We start from the raw sequence: 23,747 nt of genomic DNA, 5'->3' as shown, positions 1-23,747 counted from the left end.
AATTGTTTCTTGGAAATCTGTAGATCTGCTCAAAGTCTTGTTGCCCTCCTTGTTCAGACAAGAAATGAGTGCACTACCAAATTAATTCATTTTACATTACATGTGTCATTTAGCAGACACTCTTATCCAGAGCAACTTACAGGAGCAATTAGGGTTAAGTGCCTTGCTCAAGGGCACAGACAGATTTTTCACCAAGTCAGCTCTGGGATTCAAACCAGCAACCTTTCGGTTATTGGACCAACACTATTAACGGCTAGGCTACCTGCCACCCTATTGACATACCCTTGATGTTTCTTAGCTGGTGTCAGAGCCACACTGTGTATAGAGTACAGCCATATTAGCACCTTTATTCAAAAAGAATATTGGTGTTGTAACAATACGAGAATTCCTCCCTCAATACCCTATGACTTGACCCACTGTAAACAAGAAAAACAGAGCAGTGAATTTAACAGATGTTTTTTATTGATTAACATTCAGCATAATGTGTATCCAAGTCTGTACTGTGTTGTGTTAACAAATGGCATATGGCATGGCATGGCATATTTGCTTTCACTGGACATTTCACTGGACAAAACTTTCAGAAATAAACAGCACAATGCGGAAGTGTCAATTATCACTGAGCAAGTCATTAAAGTCATTAAAACTAGTTTTTCAACCACTCCACAAATTTCTTGTTAAACTATAGTTTTGGCAAGTCGGTTAGGACATCTACTTTGTGCATGACAAGTAATTTTTCCAACAATTGTTTAGACAGATTATTTCACTGTATCACAATTCCAGTGGGTCAGAAGTTTACATACACTAAATTGACTGCCTTTAAACAGCTTGGAAAATTCCAGAAAATGATTTCATGGCTTTAGAAGCCTCTGATTGACTCAAATGATGTCAATTAGCCTATTGGAGGTGTACCTGTGGATGTATTTCAAGGCCGACCTTCAAAATCAGTACCTCTTTGCATGACATCATGGAGAAATCAAAAAATATCAGCCAAGACCTCAAAACAAATTGTAGACCTCCACAAGTCTGGTTCATCCTTTGGAGCAAACGCCTGAAGGTACCGCGTTCATCTGTACAAACAATAGTACGCAAGTATAAACACCATGGGACCACGCAGCCATCATACCGCTCAGGAAGGAGAAGCGTTTTGTCTCCTAGAGATGAACGTACTTTGGTGCGAAAAGTGCAAATCAATCCCAGAATAGCAGCAAAGGACCTTGTTGAGATGCTGGAGGAAACAAGTATAAAAGTATCTATATCCACAGTAAAACAAGTCCTATATCGACATAACCTGAAAGGCCACTCAGCAAGAAAGAAGCCACTGCTCCAAAACCACCATAAAAAAGCCAGACTACGGTTTGTAACTGCACATGGAGACAAAGATCGTACTTTTTGGAGAAATGTTCTCTGGTCTGATGAAACAAAAATAGAACTGTTTGGTCATAATGACCATCGTTATGTTTGGAGGGAAAAAGGGGGAGGCTTGCAAGCCGAAGAACACCATCCCAACCGTGAAGCACGAGGGTGGCAGCATCATGTTGTGGGGGTGCTTTGCTGCAGGAGGGACTGGTGCACTTCACAAAATAGATGGCATCATGAGGGAGGAAAATTATGTGGATATATTTTAGCAACATCTCAAGACATCATTCAGGAAGTTAAAGCTTGGTCGACATATGGCTCTTCCAAATGGACAATGACCCCAAGCATACTTCCAAAGTTGTGGCAAAATGGCTTAAGGACACCAAATTCAAGGTATTGGAGTGCCAATCACAAAGCCCTGACCTCAATCCTATAGAAAGTTTGTGGGCAGAACTGAAAAAGCGTGTGCGAACAAGGAGGCCTACAAACCTGATTCATTTACACCAGCTCTGTCAGGAGGAATGGGCCAAAATTCACCCAACTTATTGTGGGAAGCTTGTGGAAGGCTACCCGAAACGTTTGACCCAAGTTAAACAATTTAAAGGCAATGCTACCAAATACTAATTGAGTGTATATAAACTTCTGACCCACCGGTAATGTGATGAAAGAAATAAAAGCTGAAAAATATTTCTCTACTATTATTCTGACATTTCACATTCTTAAAATAAAGTGGTGATCCTAACTGACCTAAGACAGGGATTTCTACTAGGATGAAATGTCAGGAATTGTGAAAAACTGAGTTTAAATGTATTGGGCTAAGGTGCATGTAAACTTCCGACTTCAACTGTATACACACACACACACACACATACAGCGCCTTTGGAAAGTATACAGACCACTTGACTTTTTCTACATTTTGTTACGTTACAGCCTTATTCTAAAATGGATTAAATAAAAACAAAATCCTCTGAAATCTATTACACAACACCCCATAATTATGAAGTGAAATTATATGTTTTAATAATTTTTTTAAAATAGAAATTTCAAGCCATGAGGTCGAAGGAATTGTCCGTAGAGCTCCGAGACAGGATTGTGTCGAGGCACAGATCTGGGGAATGGTACCAAAACATTTCTAAAGCATTGAAGGTCCTCATAAACACAGTGGCCTCCATCATTCTTAAATGGAAGAAGTTTGGAACCACCAAGATTCTTCCTAAAGCTGGCCGCCCAGCCAAACTGAGCAATCGGGGGAGAAGTGACCAAGAGCCTGATGGTCACTCTGACAAAGCTCTAGAGTTCCTCTGTGGAGATGGGAGAACCTTCCAGAAGAACACCATCTCTGCAGTACTCCACCAATCAAGCCTTTATGGTAGAGTGGCCAGACGGAAGCCACTCCTCAGTAAAGGGCACATGACAGCCCACTTGGAGTTTGCCAAAAGGAACCTAAAGACTCTCAGACCATGAAAAACAAGAATCTGTGGTGTAAAGAAACCAAGATGGAACTCTGGCCTGAATGCCAAGCGTCACATCTGGAGGAAACCTGGCACCATCCCTACGGTGAAGCATGGTGGTGGCAACATCATGCTGTGGAGATGTTTTTCAGCAGCAGGGACTGGGAGACTAGTCAGGATTGAGGCAAAGATGAACAGAGCAAAGTACAGAGAGATCCTTGATGAAGAGGGCTCTGGAGCAGTTTAGGATCTCAGAGTGGGGTGAAGGTTCACCTAACAAGACAACGACCCTAAGCACACAGCCAAGACAATACAGGAGTGGCTTCGGGAGATGTCTCTGAATGTCCTTGATTGGCCCAGACAGAGCACAGATTTGAACCGATCGAACAGCTCTGGAGAGACCTGAAAACAGCTGTGCAGCAACACTCCCCATCCAACCTGACAGAGCTTGAGATGATCTGCAGAGAAGAATGGGAGGAACTCCCCAAATACAGGTGTGCCAAGCTTGTAGCATCATAACCAAGAAGACTCGATGCTGTAATTGCTGCCAAAGTTGCTTCAACAAAGTACTGAATAAAGGGTCTGAATACTTAAGCAAATGTGACATCAGTTTATTTGCAGTAAATTAGCAAACATTTTTTAACCTCTTTTTGCTTTGTCATTATGGGGTATTGAGGGGGAAAAAACGATTTAATCAATTTTAGAATAAGGCTGTAACGTAACAAAATGTGGGAAAAGTCAAGGGGTCTGTATACTTTCCGAAGGCACTGTATGACTGTCAAGTAGGGTCAAACAAGGGTGTTTGTAGTTATAAGTTATAATTCGGGCCCATAGCTTTTCCAGGTGAGATCATGTCAGGACCCTTACTTTAGCACCAGGTCTTTAGCCATAAGGGTTATTTAATGGAACATTTGTTTTTGCTTAAAAGAAAGGTTCCAGTCAAGTGACCAGGCCTGCTGAGCCATATCTAACAACCCACACAGGGAGTCAACAGTTTCAACATATCCCATTGCCTTCATTGGTATTTTTTCCAAGGACAGCTGACTAATAGTACATGTAAGTAGGAGGTATTGCCTAGAGTGTTATCCTTATTCTAAGCTCTTGATGTCGGCTGTAGTGTGAAGTTGGCTTACATTTAAAATCCTACATCCTATGGTATCATGTGATATCTTGTTTGCTGGGCTCAAAGCTTAATGTTTCCAATGGTGCTCTGGCCATCCTGGCCTCCATTGAACTAATTTCTTTCTGCACAACAGGAAAAAGGGATGACATCATTTTGTCCATACAAAGGCTCAGACATCACACTCCTTCCCCTCTTTGAGTCCTTCCACAAAACTGTACTGGTGAAACTAGTGTTCCTTTCAGAGCACATCCTTCAAACTTGTAGTCAGAATACTAGATACAAATGTTTTACATTGCATAGTGTCCATCACATGGAGAGCAAAGCAAAGTGGGTAAAGAACAGGTACTTCTGTTTAAATTCTGCTAAGTACCCTACTTTATGAATCAGTCAATCCATTAAAAAAAAATTAACATAAAAAACAACTTTACCCTATAGGCTACTTGAAGCCATGTTGCAAAAAAGCTACATAGCAAATCAAAGACTATCCCTAACTGAAACACAGTTGAGAATGACCTTTCGCTGATAGAAATAGATAAATTATCTTGAATTCACAACTTCCATCTTATTCATATGGGTTAACCCACCATATGTGACAGTATTGCTTCCGTCCCTCTCCTCGCCCCTGCCTGGGCTCGAACCAGGGACACTCTGCACACATCAACAACTGACACCCTCGAAGCATTGTTACCTATTGCTCCACAAAAGCCGCAGCCCTTGCAGAGCAAGGGGAACAACTACTTCAAGGTCTCAGAGCGAGTGACCGATTGAAACGCTATTAGCGCGCACCCCGCTAACTAGCTAGCCATTTCACACCGGTTACACATACACCCAATGAAAACCTACAAGACTAAACATGTGGTTTTCAAAGGAAATGTACAAAAAACAGAAAGGCCTCACCCAACATGGCACTCTTAATGAATCAGTCACTATGGCATCCCTAAATATTTTCTAACATGAATCATTCACTATCGTTCAGGTAGAGTAGGACCACAGAAACAAACCAAAACAATGAAGAACTTATATAGCTTTAACCTCACACTATTCAAATATCAATGAGGCATAAATTACAGAATATTTGTATGTTTTATTTAACCTTTACTTAACTAGGCAAGTCAGTTAAGAAGAAATTCTTATTTACAATGACGGCCCAAACCCGGACAACGCTGGGCAAATTGTGCACTGCCCTATGGGACTCCCAATCACGGGCAGATGTGATACAGTCTGGATTCAAACCAGGGACTGTAGTGACGCCTCTTGCACTGAGATGCAGTGCCTTAGACCGCTGCGCCACTCGGGAGCCCAAGCATACAGTACCAGTCCAAAGTTTGGAGACACCTACTCATTCCAGGGTTTTTCTTTATTTTTACTATTTTCTACGTTGTAGAATAGTAGTGAAGACAGAACTATATATTAACACATATGGAATCATGTAGTAACCTAACAAAAATTGTTAAACAAATCTAAATATATTATATATTTAGCTACCCTTCGCCTTGATGACAGCTTTGCACACGCTTGGCATTCTCTCAACCAGCTTCATGAGGTCGTCACCTGGAATGCATTTCAATTAACATGTGTGCATTGTTAAAAGTTCATTTGTGGAATTTCTTTCCTTCTTAATGCGTTTGAGCCAATCAAGTAGTGTTGTGACAAGGTAGTGGTGGTATACAGAATATAGCCCTATTTTGTAATATGTTGCCATATTATAGCAAGAACAGCTCAAATAAGCAAAGAGAAACAACAGTCCATCATTACTTTAAGACATGGTCAGTTAATCCAGAAAATGTCAAGGACTTTGAAAGTTTCTTCAAGTGCAGTTGCAAAAACCATCAAGCGCTATGATGAAACTGGCTCTCATGATGACCGCCACAGGAAAGGAAGACCAAGCGTTACCTCTGTTGCAGAGGATAAGTTCTTTAGAGTTACCAGTCTCAAATTGCAGCCCAAATAAATCCTTCAGAGATCAAGTAACAGACACATCTCAACATCAATTGTTCAGAGGAGATTACGTGAATCAGGCCTTCATGGTCGAATTGCTGCAAAGAAACCATTACTAAAGGACAACAATAAGATAGAGACTTGCTTGGGCCAAGAAACACGAGCAATGGACAGTAGACCAGTCGATTGGTCTGATGAGTCCAAAATTGCGATTTTTGGTTCCAACCGCCGTGTCTTTGTGAGATGCAAAGTAGGTGAACGGATGATCACTGTATGTTGTTCCCACCATGAAGCATGGAAGAGGAGGTGTGATGGTGCTTTGCTGTCAGTGATTTATTTAGAATTCAAGGCACACTTAACCGGCATGGCTACCACAGCATTCTGCAGCGATACGCCATCCCATCTGGTTTGAGCTTAGTGGGAGTATCATTTGTTTTTCAACAGGACAATGACCCAACACACATCCAGGCTGTGTAAGGGCTATTTGACCAAGAAGGAGAATGATGAAGTGCTACATCAGATGACCTGGCCTCCACAATCACCCGACCTCAACCCAATTGAGATGGTTTGGAATGAGTTGGACCGGAGAGTGAAGGAAAAGCAGCAAACAAGTGCTCAGCATATGTGGAAAATTCTTCAAGACTGTTGGAAAAGCATTCCAGGTAAAGCTGGTTGAGAGAATGCCAAAAGTGTGCAAGGCAAAAGGGTAGCTACTTTGAAGAATTTCAAATATAAAATACATTTTGATTTGTTGAACACTTTTTTGGTTAGTACATGATTCCATACGTGTTATTACATAGTTTTGATGTCTTCACAATTATTCTACAATGTAGAAAATAGTAAAAAAAAAATAATAATAACATTGAATGAGTAGGTGTGTTCAAACTATTGACTACTATTGGTACTGTATGTGTGAAAGAGCAGGCCATACCAAATCCATATACTCAAATATATATATATATATATATATATATATATATATATATATAAACAAATCTAAAACACACAATAGTCCTATTTCATTGGATAACATTTTTAAAATAGAATGTATTCTTGGTTTATGCCTATCTAAAAAGTGTCACATATAAATGGAGTGTGTGGTTCATAACAGCCTAAATGGGACAACCCACAAGGAACTATGAATCAGCAATAACAAACAGAGTAGACCTCTGGTTCTATTAAAAACGTATTATTTAAAGATGCACTATGAAGAAATCACTCCGCTATTTCCGGTTTGCAAAAATGTATTTAGTCACAAACTGAAATTATGCAATCAAAGTATAGTGTAGAGAATCATTGTACCATCTAAACCACTGTGAAATATATTTTCCTTAACCAAAAATATTGTAATTTCAGCTGGTGTACAAAACCAAAAGAAGTAAAACGAAACTTAAGAACGGGAAGCATAGAAATTGCACACAGAGCAGATCTGCCGCTTCTTAAGACTTGCTTTCAATGCGAATGGCAGATCTATAACACACATTTCTACGTGAATGTGGTCAAGTCGCCCAAAACGTTACATATTGCAGCTTTAAGGCAACAGAAAGTATCATACAATATTACACATTTGACGTCTGTATGAGTTACTTCACAAATCTTGAATCAGCATATCCAAAATGTTGATCCAAAATATCAACCTTGTGATAAGTGCATAAAATGAAGCCATCTACACTGTAATATTGTAACAAGATTTATAAAAATTACAATTCATCTTAATGTAACATACTTTCATAAACATGGAACCATGTGAGAATGATCAATATATGTAAATGAGTCCCTTGTGTCCCATATTAGCTACTACATTCATCAAATAGGAATGAATTGAGAGCAATTCTTCATTTTCATTTGACAACAAGAGATTTTAAGAAATGACCAAATCCAGGTCTAACACCCAGGATTCTTTAGAATCAAAAACATGACAACATACTCTATTCGAATGCATATTACTTGTTGAAACAATCAAGTAACAACACACCTTAGCGGGAAAATCCTTAGTTGAAACAATAACAAAGCGCCACCTGACTCTGTTTTGGCAAAAAGCTGAGTGACGGGCCTGGAGAAATGTAAAACATTCAAATTAAATCGACAGAGCAAAGTACTGACCATACAAGATATCAAAATTATATTTTTAAGCATGTTTTGAGGCTATACAGTGTTTATTTACATGTACAATGTTTACAAACATTGGTGTAAAATAAGCTTATATATATATGTTGGTTTCTGATGGGGTACAACAGTTGAACTAAGCTCATAAAGCATTTATAAAAGTTACATTCTTCAAGAATCAATGGATAAATATCATTAATTTATAAGTCCCAAAATTGATGTAGCAATTGCAGATTTCCCCTTTAAGTCTAGGATAAATCAAATAATGCTCTGTTGTAGAGAAAAATATATATTTTGGTCTTACTCTCACCCCTAGAACCTGGTCACCAGGTTTGACTGGGCTTCCAGACTTACATTATGAGGACCTAGCAATTTTACATGCCCTGCTTGGAATGGTTTACAGTGAAAACTGAGTAGATCACATTAATTATGGTCAACAGCTACTGCCACTAACCTTCTGTTTGCGACCCTCTGGTAAGTAACATGTAGGCATGGACATGCCAGATCAATAATCCTGTACACACTGCAGTAAATGAAGAGAGGTGCTCCGAAGCATCAGTGCATTGGTTCGCCAATGTCAACGGTGACATTAATGTACAGAGGCGGCCTCTCAACTGATAGAGTACTGTAGGAGCAGGTGTTAAGGCCATCCTTTCTCCAGACTTTAGGTGTCCGTGCTAGCAAACGCATCCTGTGAAGGAGAAATTATTTCAGAATGAAATGAATTCAGCGACTAATAATATTTAGAATACAGCAAGCTATTTATTATTGATGTGTCCACCGTGACTCACCTGTCTTTATTGATTTCGTTGCCGCTATCTCTTTTATGAAATACCATGGTATAGCGTGCTATGAGAGGGGAGGGTCGTATAATTTCCATTTTCTGGAGCTCCACCCTACCAGAGACAAATTAAATCAATCATCAATCAATCAATAACATTCTGTATTGACTAAGATGTAATGAGAGATATGCAGAGGTCCAACATTTAGCAGTGGTCTCACCTGATGCGAAGGTCATCATCCTCCCCTCCCCATCCCCAGTAAGTGTTTGAAAAGCCGTTCACTTTGTGAAACTGGTCCTTCGTCATGGCCGTCACCCCTCCAAAGTACCCTTTGTATCGCAATCTACGACAGCAAAAAGACAAAAAACAAGACATTACAGACCTGTCCCCAGAACGCAATTAATAACTGAAATGTTTATGTTTGGACTTGGTAATGAATACTTATATTGATAGCGGCAACATCACTTTGTCATACAAAAGCATGGATGCTGTTTTGATGGCATATAGACATTTACCTGCTTTTAGATATAGGTGGATATGAGTTGAGAGCTGAGATACTTACTTGTACCCTGTGGCATTCCTGCCGACCACTAAGTGTTTGGGCTGTTGGTCACACTTGTATAGGTTGTAGTCGTTCTCTGGAACCAGATCCACATCATGAAAAACGAAGCAATCCCAATCGTAGTCCTTGAGTGCCTCCAAGTACCCAACATTAAGTAGCTTGGCACGGTTAAACGTCACCTCTCCAGCCTGTCAAAACAAACAAATCAACTACAAATATCAATTTCATATCAGACTCAAAATCAGTGCAGCACTTTCCCCCATCAATATTCTCCAGTCAAGTGAAACATGTTGAACATTTAAATACTCGTCATGAAACGGTTATACAAATTTGAATTCACTCACAAATTATTAGAGTGAAACTGACATAATTTACTGTTACTACACATCATGAGAGTAATACCTGGTGGATGACGTAGATGCTGTAGTGCAGCTGCTGCCTCTGAAGGAAGGGGTGTAGGTGATGCAGGAGGTAGAGGAGGTGTTTCTCCCGGTTACGATGGGGAATGAGGATAGCCACACTCTGCTGGGCGAGGCAGTCTGGAGGCAGGTATTGGCCCTCAGCCACTCCACTGTTCTCACTCTCCACCTCCTTCAGCGTTAGAGAGTCCTCAAATGTGAGGTTTAGAGCTCCCTCTGTAGATAGACAATAGTAGGCCTAATGAATAGAGGCCGACCGATTAATTAGGGCCGATTTCAAGTTTTCATAACAATAGGTAATCGGCCTTTTTGGACATCGATTATGGCTGATTATATTGCAAACCACGAGGAGACTGCATGGCAGGCAGACCACATGTTACGCGAGTGCAGCATCAAAAGGACCTTGTGGCTGCAAGGAGCCAAGGTAAGTTGCTGCTAGCATTAAACTTATTTTATAAAAAAAACAATCTTCACATAATCACTAGTTAACTACACATGGTTGATGATATTACTAGGTTAACTAGCTTGTTCTGCGTTGCATATAATCAATGCGGTGCCTGTTAATTTATCATCGAATCACAGCCTCCAACTTCGCCAAACGGGTGATGATTTAACAAAAGCGGATTTGCGGAAAAAAAGCAGAATCTTTGCACAAATGTACTTAACCATAAACATCAATGCCTTTCTTAAAATCAATACACAAGTATATATTTTTAAACCTGCATATTTAATTTAAATTAAATTAAAATGTATGTTAGCAGGCAAAATTAATTAGGGAAATTTTGTCATTTCTCTTGCATTCAGTGCAAGCAGAGTCAGGGTATATGCAGCAGTTTGGGCCACCTGGCTCGTTGCGAACTGTGTGAAGACAATTTCTTCCCAACAAAGACCGTAATTAATTTGCCAGAATTTTACATAATTATGACATAACATTGAAGGTTGTGCAACGTAACAGTAATATTTAGACTTAGTGTTGCCACCTGTTCGATCAAATACGGAACGGTTCCGTATTTCACTGAAAGAATAAACGTTTTGTTTTCAAAATGATAGTTTCCGAATTTGACCATATTATTGACCAAAGGCTCGTATTTGTGTGTTTTTTATTAGAATTAAGTCTATGATTTGATAGAGCAGTCTGCTTGAGCGGTGGTAGGCAGCAGCAGGCTCGTAAGCATTCATTCAAACAGCACTTTACTGCATTTTCCAGCAGCTCTTCACAATGCTTCAAGCATTGCGCTGTTTATGACTTCAAGCCTATCAACTCCCGAGATTAGGCTGGCAATACTAAAGTACCTATTAGAACATCCAATAGTCAAAGGTATATGAAATACAAATGGTATAGAGAGAAATAGTCCTATAATAAACTACAACCTGAAGCTTCTTACCTGGGAATATTGAAGACTCATGTTAAAAGGAACCACCAGCTGTCATATGTTCTCATGTTCTGAGCAAGGAACTTAAACGCTAGCTTTTTTTACATGGCACATATTGCACTTTTACTTTCTTCTCCAACACTGTGTGTTTGCATTATTTAAACCAAATTGAACATGTTTCATTATTTATTTGAGAATAAATTGATTTTCTTTATGTATTATATTAAGTTAAAATAGAAGTGTACATTGTTCATTCAGTATTGTTGTAATTGTCATTATTACAAATATATATATATATTTAAAAATCATCCGATTAATCGGTATCAGCTTTTTTTTTGGTCCTCCAATAATCGGTATCGGCGTTGAAAAATCATAATCGGTCGACCTCTAATAATGAAAATACAGACAACCAAATAGTAAAGCCTTCTGGACAAATTCATTATCTGTGCTTTAAATCAATCAACTCCATTGCAATATATTTACATGCACTAGTTTCCTAAAAAAAGTATCTAAATATTATGAACTGCAAATCATTCCTAGTTAAATAAAAGTTTAGTTTTTTTATATGAAAAAATACATAGTCTGGACCAGGGCTGTTCCTGGAGCGCTATCGTCCTCTAGGTTCACTCCAACCCTAATGTAACACGCAACTGGGTTTGGAGCGAAAACCCACAGGAGTTTAGCTCTCCAGGAACAGGGTTAGAGAGCCCTGGTATGGACAGATGATTGCAAACACGTGTGCGCGCATTTTGTTTGGGCCATTGACAAACACTAACTGTCTTCAAACTTGAATGTGTTTATGGAAACCCAGTGTAATGCTGTGCAATCTGCATCCCATAGGTGTAGGCCTATAGATTGATTTCATATGAAACCAGGACAAAAAAAGACAATGATTTGGGTGATTGTCACAAGATTTAATCTATAGAATGGTCCTTTGGAGGAAGGATTGTTGACATTTGTATCTAAAAGCAGAATAATAAAATATTTTTAAAAATCCAAGTTGGCATATTTATGACATGTGGGCCTTACCCACCTTACATTTAGAGTTATGATCCAATTTGTAAGCATCACCAACAGAGTGAATGTGAAAATGGATTCAAAATGGTCACCCTATGCTGGTGATTTGTATGATAAGTAATGATACAAGTAACAGGAGGGCTGTGATTGGTTACATTGTATACTATGCCACTTTCTCTGTATAAAATAGTCCAGAGATCTCACTCTGTAACTTTGATATGGTCATAGAGTATCTTTTGTTCAACAATATATTCAACAAATTGGGGAAATAATTAATTTTTTCAAAATTCATGTTTATATTTTTAATATTCATAAATTAATGTAAGAAAATTGTTATTGAATTCAGAATCCTACTCATATTACAGAGCAAGAAGTAAAGCTTCATATACCACCAATCTATGAAACATTACGGAGTCTTATGTGGCCACATGCGGTTAGGCCCACATGTCATAATTATTTCTCAATTATGCTTTTAGATACAAATGTCAAATGTATGTCAACAAACCTTCTTCCAAAAATGTCGATGGATTAAATATCGTAAAAATCCTAAAAGCAATTGTCTTTTTTTGTCCTGGTTTCGTATGGAATCACTCAATACAATTACAACAGCTGTACACTTCCTGTCAACAAGGAGCCGTTGTATGTCGGCTACATGCTAATTGTTACCGCATAGGTAACCTCATCCCCAAGCTATTGCGCACAGTGCATATAGCCTTGGATATCAACCACTCAAATTTAGCCTTAAATGGGAGTGACCATATAATTATATGGGACTGACCAATTTAGTACAGTACTTGTCATCATTTAATTTTAGTGAATCACACGACTGAGGCGTGGCTCTGAGCTTGTGGTGTGCAAGAGTACAGGGAGGGTTACACGGAACCCAAACTGGCTGCGCACGTGTGCCATCGTGCATAAATGTATTTTGTCCCCCCACACCAAACGCGATCACGACACGCAGGTTAAAATGTCAAAAACTCTGAACCAATTACATTAATTTGGGGACAGGTCAAAAAGCATTAAACCTTTATGGCAATTTAGCTAACTTGCACTTGCTAGCTAATTTTTCCTATTTAGCTAGCTTGCTATTGCTAGCCAATTTGTCCAGGGATATAAACATTGAGTTGTTATTTTACCTGAAATGGACAAAGTCCTCTACTCCGACAATTAATCCACACATAAAATGGTCAACCGAATCGTTTCTAGTTCTCTCCTCCTATGCTTTTTCTTCTCTTGACTTTATATTGCGATTGGCAACTATCATAAATTAGGTGCATTACCGCCACCGACCTCATTCATCTTTCAGTCACCCACGTGGGTATAACCAATGAGGAGATGGGAGAGGCAGGATTGCAGCGCGATCTGCGTCAGAAATAGAAAGGAGTTCTATTTTAGCCCTCGGCAACGCAGACACTCGTTGGTGCAATAATTGAATAGTATAAATTTCTACATTTATTTTTGTGATGCTCGCGGTGTAGTCAGCCTGTTAGGGGTAGTGTTGTAGGAGATGATTAAGCCAATGCCTACGTGCCGGAAGTATTGAATAACGAAGGCCAAATTTGACGTTTTCGTCCATCAGACTGGGAATGAGATTATCACAGATTGCTACAGTATGTGAAAATAATCAAAATGAGCCACAGCCTAGCAGTGTTTAGGAGTAACAAATGCTTGTTACACAATCCCTACATAAAACATTAAAGTATTTACTTGATTACCAATGTTATTCTCTCCACATTAAGCCACACCGTACATAATGTTCTTTAAAAGGAATGATATAGTAACATGGCATTATCATCGTTCTTTACAAGGAATTATACAGTAACATGGCATCATCAGTATGTAGTTTATAGAAAGGCCCGTATCAAGCTTACAATTACATCTGTGGATACTTGAGTCTGTACTTACGGAGCAGTGGCGATTTCTCAGGACAGCTTTGTTTTGATGGTGAGGTGTCAAGGAGAGGATTGGAGAAGACCTGTGTCACTGATCTCCACGAGTCTCCTTCTCCCCCACTCAGGACCTCAGTATTATCAGCAAGTGTTTGCGCTGGCAAAAGGGTTCCCTGAATTGCTTTCACTGTTTCACCGGCAAAAGTGGCGTACCAAGCCAAGACGGAGACGGAGAGCAGCAACAGTATCATATACTTGCACTTCCGGAAAAACATGGACACAGCAGGACAGACTCCCATGGTTTCTTAGTTGTAGATGTTCAGCATCAAATCCCCCAAAATGTGGTAGGCTTCAGTCTTGGTTTACGACATCTGGTTCTCCTCTGCAGCAGCCACAGGAGGAATAACTGGGTAGAGAGCACCAGTACCCCTGATCACTCATCCCATGATGACACAACATTCTGGGGAAGTTTCATAATCATTGTCACTAATGTAAAAATAAAAAGCATTCGGCCTACTTTGAATTATTTGGTTGATTTTCCACTGGTGCAAAGTTTAAATTCAGAGAAAATCCAGTCCACGTGAATGAAGGTGGGTCAGTTAAAAGGAACTAAATTCTTCTGCCCGCTGTACCTGGACATGAATTAAGAAATACTTAAATTTTCATCGACACTACCTACTTGCATTTGTAGCATTCCACCAGGGCATTATGTCACAACTAGCCTTGGGCACCCAGGCTTCAGTGAATACCTGTGACAGAGGCTAGGCCTATGCGACAACAGAATTCACAGTAGGCTACTTTACCTTGGCTGTACACTCACTGTGGTGTTTAATCTATATACTCCCGCCACCCAAAAGGAAAAGTAACTTAAGTGGAACGATTCTCTTTTCCTCTTCACTCACACCTGTTTGCTCTTTGGTTTCATGTTGTTGACACGGCTTCAAGCCATTGTCTTTCAATGCACACAATTCATGGATGTCCTGGATAGTAATCCTAGGCTGTAACTGTAGACTGTTTTTGTGTGTGCTTAGCTTAAACACATCACATTGCCAAGTTGTTCTTATTTCTCTTCACATAACCAAAATGGGATACCTATAATCCTAATCTAAACTGTGTTTAGGCAAGTTTAAATGACTAAAGAACAGGCCCATGACAAAAAACAAACAGTTGATGTAAAATGGTAACTTTACAAATTAGCAGCTAACTTGTTAGCTAGCTACCTATTAGGTGTTGTGGAATTGAAACATGACATAGCCAGTAGCCTTCTGCCCAACTGTAGTGACAGTGAGTGAATGTATTTGTTTTTTGAATGCTGCCTACTACACATTCAATGTTACTCAAACTGGCTGTAGCTAGCTAACGTTGACTAGATTGGTGCCGACATATTTTTGGGTGGTCAAAGTTGGAAAGAGTTGATTAAGCACCACGCAAAATTAAATACTACGTTCACCTGATTTGCAAACTTTGAACAGTGACACATACTTTAGAAGATGACAAATGGCTAGTGTTACTCAACCAAGAGGCTAGCAGGTAGCTAACTAGCTAGCAGTAAGTAGCTCGTGAAGTGTATCGTTATCCAATGCAAATAGCATTGTAGTTAGCTAGCCAGCTAACAGCTACTGCGACCATTGTGTCAGATAGCTATCAAGGTAGAAATTAAATCCCAAAATACAAGTTACATTTTACACAGCATTTGCCGTTTTTAACGACAAATATTTTTTTCTTGGAGAAGGAAGATGTCTTGCCTGTGAGATGCCTCGAGTTCTGATGTTGTTTTGGGCTGGATCCTGGCTGGCTACTACTTTCGCAAACACCGCTACGTGGAAGAATGTGAGCGTTAGGACCAGGTTCAAGACTCATGCCCAGTTCAAAACAACTGGGAACTCGGAAAAATACGTGGTCAAATATGTCATCTTCAGGTCGGAAAGTCGGAGTTCTATAAAGATTTGTAATTCCGAGTTGGATGACCGTTCAAATCGATTTTCCCAGTCGGAAGGCAGATAATTCCGAGTTCCCAGGTGTTTTGAACGCGGCACCACAGGTAAACATAAAGGGATATGGGATTATAATGATGACAGAACTACCCGAGTTTGTATTTTGAATTTCGTGGTTGAAAGTACAATTGGCAAATGTGTAATTTAATTTTGCAAGCTTGTATCATAATGGGTGAAAAATGTAACAACGATCACAAACATGTAATTTTACATTTGAATACATTCAATAAGATTTGTAAGAATAATTTTAATAATTATTACAAAACTATTTACGAGTTTAAATATTCTGCTGTGAATCAAAAATACACTTGCACATTTTGAATCTGCGCACGCTCTGAATTCTGTTACATTACCATTACTTAATTCCAGTCTATTTATTGATTAATTGGTGACTGAAAAAGTTGGCATGGTGGAGAAAGGCTGCATGTTGTCAGATGTTTAAATTACCATAGTAGTTAGTAAAAATTTAAAAACAATAGGCGTGCGAGTTTCAGTGGCCTTACAGGTTCGTTACAAATTGGTGACAGAGGTGGGATCAGCACGTCAACTAGCTAGCTTGGCTAACTTTAGATCGCGGCTTGAACATACGCTTTTTTTTACCGAGCTGCGCACCAAACTTCAGAAAGATTGTGAAAAAAACAAGTTTACAGTCATTACTATTACTGTTTTTATTTGTTCAAGATAAGAACTTTCCTGTGACTGGAATAAGAATTTTATAATTTATTTCGGCATGTCCATGCGAAGTCGTGACAAAAAAAACAAAGGAAGAAGCTAGCCGTTCTATTGCTAATCAACAAGAGAGAAACGTGCTTATAGACAACTGCCATAACTACGCTTGCCCTATGGATAATATGCTTTCGAATGCTGTTGAAGATGACGAATTCCCCTCTTTACCGGTTACTCCGTGCAAACCTCCACCCTCCAATAAACCCAACGTGAACTCTGACATCATCAAATAAAATAAAATGTATTTATATAGCCCTTCGTACATCAGCTGATATCTCAAAGTGCTGTACAGAAACCCAGCCTAAAACCCCAAACAGCAAGCAATGCAGGTGTAGAAGCACGGTGGCTAGGAAAAACTCCCTAGAAAGGCCAAAACCTAGGAAGAAATCTAGAGAGGAACCAGGCTATGAGGGGTGGCCAGTCCTCTTCTGTCTGTGCCGGGTGGAGATTATAACAGAACATGGCCAAGATGTTCAAATGTTCATAAATGACCAGCATGGTCAAATAATAATAATCACAGTAGTTGTCGAGGGTGCAGCACCTCAGGATTAAATGTCAGTTGGCTTTTCATAGCCGATCATTAAGAGTATCTCTACCGCTCCTGCGATCTCTAGACAGTTGAAAACAGGAGGTCTGGGACAGGTAGCACGTCCGGTGAACAGGTCAGGGTTCCATAGCCGCAGGCAGAACAGTTGAAACTGGAGCAGCAGCACGGCCAGGTGGACTGGGGACAGCAAGGAGTCATCATGTCAGGTCGTTCTGAGGCATGGTCCTAGGGCTCAGGTCCTCCGAGAGAGAGAAAGAAAGAGAGAATTAGAGAGCGCATACTTAAATTCACACAGGACACCGGATAAGACAGAAGTACTCCAGATATAACAAACTGACCCTAGCCCCCCAACACATAAACTAATGCAGCATAAATACTGGAGGCTGAGACAGGAGGGGTCAGGAGACACTGTGGCCCCATCCGATGATACCCCCAGACAGGGCCAAACACCAACTTACCATCCTGAGACAAGGCCGAGTATAGCCCACAAAGATCTCCGCCACGGCACAACCCAAGGGGGGGCGTCAACCCGGACAGGAAGATCACGTCAGTGACTCAACCCACTCAAGTGACGCACCCCTCCTAGGGACGGCATGGAAGAGCACCAGTAAGCCAGTGACTCAGCCCCTGTAATAGGGTTAGAGGCAGAGAATCCCAGTGGAGAGGGGAACCGGCCAGGCAGAGACAGCAAGGGCGGTTTGTTGCTCCAGTGCCTTTCCATTCACCTTCACACTCCTGGGCCAGACTACATCAATCATATGACCCTACTGAAAGAGATTGAGTCTTCATAAAGACTTGAAGGTTGAGACAGAGTCCTTCGTCTCTCACTGGGTAGGCAGAACCCATTCATAATAAATGGAGATCTATAGGAAGAAAGCCCTGCCTCCGCTGTTTGCTTAGAAAGTTCTAGGACAATTAAGAGGCCTGCGTCTTGTGACGTAGCGTACGTGGTAGAGTATGTACGGCAGGACCAACTCGGAAAGATAGGTAGGAGCAAGCCCATGTAACGCTTTGTAGGTTACAACAGTCAAACTTGAAATCAGCCTTTGGCCCTTAACAAGGAAGCCAGTGTGGGAGGCTAGCACTGGAGTAAATATGATCACATTTTTTGGTCTAGTCAGGATTCTAGCATGCCGTTATTTAGCACTACCTGAAGTTTATTTAGTGCTTTATCGGGTAGCCGAAAGTTAGAGCATTGCAGTAGTCTAACACTGAAGTAACAAAAGCATGGATAAATTTTTCTGCATCACATTTGGACAGAAAATGATTGTTTTTGCAATGTTAACGTAGATGGAAAAAAGCCTGTCTTGAAACAGTCCTGATATGTTCGTCAAAAAAGAGAGATCAGGTCTCCGAGTAACGCCGAGGTCTTTCAAGTTTTATTTGAAGACGACTTTACAACCATCAAGAATATTGTCAAAGATTTAAACAGAAGATCTCTTTGTTTCTTGGGATCTAGAACAAGCATCTCTGTTTTTGTCCGAGTTTAAAAGTAAGAACGTTTTCAGCCATCCACTCCTTATGTTCTGAAACACAGGCTTCTAGCGAGGGCAATTTTGGGGGCTTCACCATGTTTCATTGAAATGTACAGCTGTGTGTCATCCGCAAGCAGTGAAAGTTAACATTATGTTTTCGAATGACATCCCCAAAGAGGTAAAATATATAGTGAAACAATAGTGGTCACTAAAACGGAACCTTGAGGAACACCGAATGTACAGTTGATTTGGTCAGAGGACAAACCATTTCACAGAGACAAACTGATATTTTCCGACAGATAAGGATCTAAACAGGCCAGAACTGTCCGTGTAGACCAATTTTGGGGTTTCAATCTCTCCTAAAAGATATGTGGTGGATCGAGGTATCAAAGGCAGCACTAAAGGTCATAGAAGACGAGGACAGATGCAGAGCCTCGGTCTGACGCAATTAAAATGTCATTTACCACCTTCACAAGTTGCAGTCTCAGTGCTATGATGGGTCTAAAACCAGACTGAAGCCATTTCGTACCATTGTTTTGTCTTCAGGAAGGCAGTGAGTTGCTAACGCAACGCTTTTTCAAAAAAAATTAGAGGAATGGAAGATCTCGTATAGGCCGATAGTTTTTTATATTGTCTTGGGTCAAGTTTGGCTTTTTCAAGGAGGGCTTTATTACTGCACTTTTAGTGCGTTTGGTACACCATCCGCGGTGGATAGAGAGCCGTTATTATGTTCAACATAGGAGGGCAAGCAATGAGCAGCTCTTTAAGTAGTTTACGTTGGATATGGGCGGGTCGCAGTATGCAGCTTGAAGTTTTAGAGGCCATGATTATTTTTCATCATGTGTTCAAGAGATATAGTACTTAAACACTTAAGTGTATCTCTTTGATCCTAGGTCCGCTGGCAGAGTTGTTGCCGACCCAGGAAGCTGCGCTTTGGAGGAAACGCAGATTTAAAGAGGAGTCCGTAATTTGGCCCTTTCTAATGATCATGATCTTTTCCTCAAGAAGTTATATGAATTATTACTGGCTGAAGTGAAAGCCATCCTCATTTGGGGAATTGCTGCTTTTTAGTTAGCTTTGGCGACAGTATCAAAAAATAAATGTTGGATTCTTCTTATTTTCCTCATAAATTGGAAATAGGATGATCGAGCAGCAGTGAGGGCTTCTTCGATACTGCACGGTAACCTGTCTTTCCAGCTAGTCGGAGCTAGTCGGTGTGGCGCCATTTCCGTTCCAATTTTTCTGGAAGTTTTGCTTCAGAGCTCCGGGTATTTTCTGTATACCAGGGAGCTAGTTTTCTTATGACAAATGTTTTTAGTTTTTAGGGGCTGCACTCTGCATCGAGGGTTATTGCGCAAGGCGTTAAATTGAGATTCTCAGTTAGAGTGGTACTGATTTTCTCGTCCTCTGCACGCTCTCTAGCGAGGTAGGCAGAAGGATGTCTGGCAAGAGAGCTACGAATCTTTTGCTGGGATTGTACATAGAGATTTATTAGCCACGACTTTCTGGATGCCTTCCCTTGGTTGGGGTGCTGTAGCTAGATTATTGTTTGCGATTCGGCAAACGTAATTAAAATCCGGTGGTTCGATATCCAGGGACTTATTGGAGGAATACATTAAGATTTACACATTATTTCCATGGACAAATCAGTCCAGAGTATCGATGTGGCACGTGAATAATTTGGCTCCAGAGACATGTTTAGGACCAAACCCTGAGGCGGAGTGAATTCGGCTTCCGATAGCCTTTGAGCTGGGTCTGTGGATCTTTCTCCTGTGAAATATTTGCACACACGAGGAGTTTGCTCACATTCAACCTTTCCACGCACAATATAATGACTACAAAAATGTACTTCAGCACTGGATTTGCTGTGCCGTATTATATATGTGCGTTTTCCGTCTGGCTTTAATTCGTGAGAAAAGACACGAATTTATGTGCTTCTTAATTCGTGCGAAAAGACACACAATTTAACCAGTAGGCTACACAAGCTTTGCAACAACCATATAGACGCGATAATTTGTATTTCATTTTTGTTCTTCTTAATGGCTAATTCAACATCATGAATATCAGAAATGTTGTCTTTGTTTTTACCATGTTTTAAATGTGTCGTTGTATGTCATATGTCTGTTTTAGAACTTGCTGAACAGAATTTTTGAGAAAGACGCACATTTAACGTGCGACTTAATTCGTGGGAAATATTGTTTTAATTAATGCCAAATCTTTTCTTGTGGCTTGATTTCGCTTGAATACTTTGGAACTGGTGGCCCTTGTAATCACGCAAACGCCTTTGGTCATGTTCCACGCGCCAAACCATACACGATTTTCTTCATACCATTTCAATATTCTGGAGCCTAAATTACACCATTTTTCATAATGCATGTATTACATGTTAATGGTAAAAATAATGAATTATGTTTGGCTTACACTTATGGCCCTTTCCAAGGCCTTTCCATACCTTAAGGGAACATTTTAGCACTTCGCCATATGGTTAGTGAGAAACGCCACATTGGGCAAATGTCACGGTCCCTTACTAGAGTACTGCAACGTTTTTCTAAAATTCGGCGACCGGCGTCGGGCCGTGCGCGGGGAGAGATCTTTCAGGAAAGTCATCAAAACGAAATCTCTCGGACGTTCGGTTCTGTTTTATACCAATAACAAATTTTGGTCATTTTCCGCAGTTTGAAATTCCACCAGAGGGAAAATAAATAATATTGCAAATGCACAAGCTACATTGGCAAATGCATGTGGCCTTTTCGTCCTAAAACGAAAATATTTCGAAGAACGTATGGACAGTTGGCCCGAACAGATGGCGTCGAGGCCTCAACCGCTTTTTGAGTTATGGCCATTTTTCTGGGATTAAAGGTCAAAAACGCAAGTAGGGTGCTAATTGACCGCTTCATGTCCAAGTACATAAGCATACGGTGTCAGGAAAAAAAGAACCAGCCATTTATCTATCGTAATTTAAGAGAAATCGTACATTGACAAATTGGTAATGTTCACAAAAAGGAGTAAAAAAAAAAAAAAAGTTACAGATCCAGTTGCAGTGTGTTCAGACGAACATTTTTTAAGTGGGTCTCGAAGCTCTGCCAGAATTCTGTGATTTTATGTGATTTTATGAAATAACACACACTCATTTAACCCTCTGTAAATAAGTCAGTTCTTAACATAAAGACTTAAAACTCAATATTATATAAGAGCCTACCCCAAGGAGGATATGTGTTCACTTTCAGCTTCCTATGTCAACCGGAAGTACCTTCAAATGGTGCCATAGGGTCAGTTTCGAAGGGTTAAAAAGGTCAGATCTGCCTCCCGGGTGGCGCAGTGGTCTAGGGCACTGCATCGCAGTGCTAGCTGCGCCACCAGAGTCTCTGGGCTCGCGCCCAGGCTCTGCCGCAGCCGGCCGCGACCGGGAGGTCCGTGGGGCGACGCACAATTGACCTAGCGTCGTCCGGGTTAGGGAGGGTTTGGCCGGTAGGGATATCCTTGTCTCATGGCGCTCCAGCGACTCCTGTGGCGGGCCGGGGGCAGTGCGCGCTAGCCAAGGGGGCCAGGTGCACGGTGTTTCCTCCGACACATTGGTGCGGCTGGCTTCCGGGTTGGAAGCGCGCTGTGTTAAGAAGCAGTGCGGCTTGGTTGGGTTGTGCTTCGGAGGACGCGTGGCTTTCGACCTTCGTCTCTCCTGAGCCCATACGGGAGTTGTAGCGATGAGACAAGATAGTAATTACTAGCGATTGGATACCACGAAGAAAAGGGGATAAAAGGATGGAGTGAAAAAGTACGGTGCTTAAAGACACACAAAGCCTGCAATGGCATTGCCATTATCTCCAGGCCGTGCCGAGTTCAACGAGATGCCCCGCTTGACCGTAGCTCGCTCTGTCTGAGTGCAGCGACAGGGACAAGAAGAAGGACCCAAATGACCCTTTGACCTCAATTTCATATTTTTTTGCTTTTGGGAGACAGAGAGAGAACCGTTAAGGTTAGAAGCACAATTTGACCTCAGGAACGTTCCTAAGGTCCTCCCGATCMGTGCAAGCCTAACATTGACCGTGTGGCATTAACCCTTAACAGTTAAAAGAAGGTGTTTACATCAAACAGTTTACAATGACATGTCTCCCCATAGGAATACATTGCCTGCTCCCCTAAATTCAACCTGAAGCCTATGTGGGTTAATAATGCCTTATGAACCTGTCTTCGATGACAATCCATCAGGCCACTATGAGGTCTACCTGTGTCGATTCTAAGCTTCCTGGAGCAACCGGAAGTGGTTAAATCACCCTAAAATTGTTTGCCATACCCAACCTGCAGTTTGAGAGAAATAGTGCATTCAACCCTATGTAAATCAGTGAGTTCTTAACGTATAGACTTAAAACTCAGGATTCTGTAAAAGCCCACTCCAATGAGGATATGTGTTTACTTTCAGCTTCAGCTCCGGTGCCAACCGGAAGTGCCATAATTGGTGTCAAAAGGGCTGTTTCGAAGGGATAAAAAAGTCAAATCCTTCCAAAACGTAATATATGTGAATAGGCAACCCTCATGAACTGTAAATCAGTCATTCATCCCATCAGATTTCAAGGAAAAATTTACACACCCACACAGAAAGGATGGAGTGACACACTGAGGGGCTTAGAGGCAGACAGTGCCTGCAATAGTTACTTTTGTTCGAACCTTTAAAGAATCGTCAGACCTAGAGTTCTGAAACTTTACAAACCTGTTCTAGAGCTCAGGTCGATTAAGCACGGTGAGTTATGTGGCTCTAGAAGGTTCTCGGACCGATTAAAAAGCCTTGTGCATTTGCATTGACTTCAATTCATTTTGAGCATTACGAAAATGGTGACATTTAGAAAAGTCCCAGAGMTGCAAGACTAGGTGCATTGAAACCGGCTCGGCCCATAGAGACGGACCCCGACATTTCTGTCCGATAGCTCATTCAAGGACCCCGTAGCAAGGCATGGAAAAAAGTGGAATTTCAGCACCAATTAAGGTTTTGCTCGG

General features: G+C 40.8%; 1 protein-coding gene across 5 annotated transcripts; it reads right to left on the bottom strand.

Moving 5' to 3' along the window:
• Window positions 1-7,545: 7,545 nt before the first annotated feature.
• LOC111964307 (beta-1,4-galactosyltransferase 4) lies at window positions 7,546-16,041 on the bottom strand. 5 transcript variants are annotated; one of them, XM_023988155.2, is made up of 7 exons: window positions 14,534-16,040; window positions 14,033-14,422; window positions 9,721-9,953; window positions 9,319-9,506; window positions 8,977-9,099; window positions 8,766-8,870; window positions 7,546-8,665 (listed from the first exon to the last, which is right to left on the bottom strand). In XM_023988155.2, exons 2-7 carry the CDS (start codon window positions 14,313-14,315, stop codon window positions 8,530-8,532), a joined length of 1,068 nt encoding a protein of 355 aa, XP_023843923.1. In that variant the 5' UTR covers window positions 14,316-14,422; window positions 14,534-16,040; the 3' UTR covers window positions 7,546-8,529. The 5 variants fall into 5 exon arrangements, with proteins under 5 accessions (XP_023843923.1, XP_070299795.1, XP_070299796.1 ...); XM_070443694.1 differs by having other exon boundaries at window positions 14,033-14,648; window positions 15,762-15,851; XM_070443695.1 differs by having other exon boundaries at window positions 14,033-14,476; window positions 15,762-15,851.
• Between the last annotated feature and the right edge of the window lie 7,706 nt (window positions 16,042-23,747).

Source organism: Salvelinus sp. IW2-2015, linkage group LG5 (assembly GCF_002910315.2).
Source record: "Salvelinus sp. IW2-2015 linkage group LG5, ASM291031v2, whole genome shotgun sequence".
NCBI classification, from domain to species: domain Eukaryota; kingdom Metazoa; phylum Chordata; class Actinopteri; order Salmoniformes; family Salmonidae; genus Salvelinus; species Salvelinus sp. IW2-2015.
The sequence above is the reverse complement of the archived record's forward strand: the minus strand, read 5'-3'. Positions and strand labels throughout refer to the sequence as shown.

Coding starts and splice junctions, on each gene's coding strand:
- LOC111964307 (XM_023988155.2), bottom strand. CDS start 14,315: ATGGGAGTCTGTCCTGCTGTGTCCATGTTTTTCCGGAAGTGCAAGTAT. Junction 9,507..9,720: donor GCATCTACGTCATCCACCAG/GTATTACTCTCA, acceptor TTGTTTTGACAG/GCTGGAGAGGTGACGTTTAA. Junction 8,871..8,976: donor GATGATGACCTTCGCATCAG/GTGAGACCACTG, acceptor TGTCTCTGGTAG/GGTGGAGCTCCAGAAAATGG.